Raw genomic sequence first — 3,000 nt, 5'->3', positions numbered from 1 at the left:
AGGCTGTCCTCTTGAAAAGATTGCTAACATTGCATTTGTCTTCCTCACCACAGACTCAACCTGCATGTTAACCTTTAGGCAATCCTACACAAGGACTCCCAAGTGCCTTTGTGACTCAGTTCTTCCATTTTCTCTGCATTTTTCCTCTACCAAAGTGTATGACCAAACACTTCCCAACATTGTATCCCAGCTGTAACTTCCTTGTTCATTCTCCTAATCCGTTTATTCTCTACTTCCTCAAAACTAACTGCCACTCTGCCCATCTTCATATTGACTGCAAACTTACCAACAAAACAATCAATTCTATCAACTACATCATTGACATATAATGTGAAAAGTATCAGTGCCAAAACAGACCCCGGTGGAACACTACAGGCCACCGGCAGCCAGACAGAAAAGGCTCCCTTTATTCCCACTCTTAGCCACCTGCCATTCAATGCTAGAATCTTTCTTGTAATATCATGGACTCATAGCTTGTTGAGCAGCCTCATGTGTAGAACCTTGTCAAAGGCCTTCTGAAAATCCAGGTACACAACATCAACCAATTCTCCTTTGTCGATCCTGCTTGTTATTTCTTCAAAGAATTCCAGCAGATTTGTCTGACAAGATATTTCCTCGAGAAGATCATGCTGACTATGGCCTATTTTATCATGTGCGTCCAAGTACCCTGAGACCCCATGCTTAATAATCAAATCAAACAACTTCCCAACCACTGAGATTGTCATGGTCTGGTCTGTGAAGTCCGCATTCCAGTTCCAGTACCATCTTGTCCTTCCTCTCTTCCGACCTTCTTACTCTGACTTCTCCTCTTGAAGGGACTCGGCCCGAAACATCAACTGTTTTATATTTTATATAGATGCTGCCTGGCCTGCTAATTTGCCCCAGAATTTTGTATGTATTGCTTTAAATTTCTATGTCACTGCCCTGTCTACCTGTGACACTATTTTCAGGGAACTGTTGATACTGTATTTTCCCTGCACTTCGTGTATTTCTGAAATTATTCACTTTGCAAACGTCCGTTAAATTCCATCTGCTGCTCCTTGGCCAAACTTCCCAAGTGATCTGGATCTTGTCGTAATCTCAGACAACCTTCTCCACAGTCTGCTATACCAACAACATTGCTATCATGGCACTTATATTCTTATGCAAATCATTAATACAATAACAAGAAGCAGGAGACCTCATAAACACCAGTGATTGCCGCCCTCTAATTAGAAAAGCAACCACCTTCTTACATATACCATCAAGCTGATTTTATTTTCATGTGGCTCGTTCGCAATGGATCTTTTGAGATCTCCTGACGACATCCTTCTCCAACATAATAAACATGTTTTCCTCTTTCAGTGAACAATGGCTGGTGTTCTATGCAACCTGTATTACAGCGCCAAGGACGTGAAGGATCTGGTGGCTACCTATCAAAGAGAGGGAGAGAAGGGTTTTGAATTGGCCACCAAGAGACAATCCACGCAGTTTGAAAATGTACGGATCCGGATTGCGGTGATGGGTGAGTCCGGGTCGGGCAAATCGACTCTGATCAATGCCCTGCTTGACTTGGATGAGAATAAGAAAGGGGCTGCCGGAACTGGCAGCACAGAGACCAGCAATGAAATAACAGCTTACACCCAACCCACCCTTCCTAACATTCAGTACTATGACTTCCCCAGGATGAATACACCAATCTTACCGATGAAAACATTCATGAAGAAAACCAATTTTTCCCAGTATGATTTGGGCATCATTGTCACTGCTGCTCGGTTCACGGATAATGACAAGTTACTGGCTGAAGCACTGAAGAAGGCGGGCAAACCTTTCTACCTGGTGCGCTCTAAGATCGACGAGACTATCAGGGCAGAAAGCCGTAAGAAGAGTTACAACCAGAAGGATATGTTCCGGGACTTGAGGGAATATTGTATCTCCTCACTAAAGTCAGCAGGGGTACAAAATACTCCCGTTTTCCTCTATTCCGCATTTGACCTTGACCAGTTTGATTTTCCTAAATTAAGGGAGGTTGTGGTATCCAATCGCTTGGAGACACAGAAGAATCTATTCATCACAGCTCTCCCCAACACATCTGAGGCTGATATAGAGAGGAAGCGTGTGTCTCTGCGGACTTCCATCAAGATGCTGTCTGCCATATCGGGGGGTATCGGTGCAATTACCATTCCAGATTTGTCTCTTGCCTGTGATCTGATGCTCATTGTCTCTGGTATCCTGTTCATACGGAAGATCCTTGGTCTGGATGAGGCATCCCTCCGCAAACTGGCCCAGAGAGTGGGGATCAGTGTAGCGGATCTGCAGAGAGGTAGCAATGATGTCTGGGTGTTCGGGGAGATCACACATGAGCAGGCAGTGATGTTATTGCACAGAAGCACCGTGGCAATGACGCTGACAATCGCTGAGCCCTTGCTCAACTTTGTCCCCATTTTGGGCTCTATATTTGGGGCAACATCGTCCTTTGCCGTGACTCTCATGATGCTAAACAATTCATTGGATACAATGGTGGAGACAGCTAAAATTGTCCTGCAAAATGCCAAGGCAGCCGCTTCCTCTAAAAGCATTGGTAATTGAGGACTGTTATCAGTGTGCCCCTCTTCCTCTTTCACAGTGGGTTTGTCACACCATCCTGATACCTATCACCGGAAGTCAAGCTTTATGGCACCCCATCCCCATTTGGACAAGAGGTTCTGCAGATAATGGAAATCATGAGCAACACACAGCAGGAATTCAGCAGGTCAGGCAACATCAATGGAGGAGAATAAATAATTCATCAGGAATCCTGTTAATCCTAACACTGCTTGAATGCAAGTGTTTCCCATTACCCCTATAAGGAGGGCTATCCCTGTTAGCATCATTTCCGGGAGCTGTTTCTCCATAGTCACTGCCTGACCCAATGAACCACCCACCTCTTCCAAGTTTATTTCAGATTTCCAGCATCTGCAGCATTTTGCATCAGAATGCCTCACAATTTAATGAGATTCAGTCATCCTGGTGTAGATGTTT

General features: G+C 44.6%; 1 protein-coding gene across 1 annotated transcript; it reads left to right on the top strand.

Annotated features, from left to right (window-relative positions):
• The first annotated feature begins 1,350 nt into the window (after positions 1-1,350).
• LOC140729920 (interferon-gamma-inducible GTPase 10-like) lies at positions 1,351-2,568 on the top strand. The gene has a single exon (XM_073050089.1). It carries the CDS (start codon positions 1,351-1,353, stop codon positions 2,566-2,568), a length of 1,218 nt encoding a protein of 405 aa, XP_072906190.1.
• The last annotated feature ends 432 nt before the right edge of the window (positions 2,569-3,000 follow it).

This window comes from Hemitrygon akajei, chromosome 7 (genome assembly GCF_048418815.1).
Source record: "Hemitrygon akajei chromosome 7, sHemAka1.3, whole genome shotgun sequence".
NCBI lineage: Eukaryota > Metazoa > Chordata > Chondrichthyes > Myliobatiformes > Dasyatidae > Hemitrygon > Hemitrygon akajei.
The sequence above is the reverse complement of the archived record's forward strand: the minus strand, read 5'-3'. Positions and strand labels throughout refer to the sequence as shown.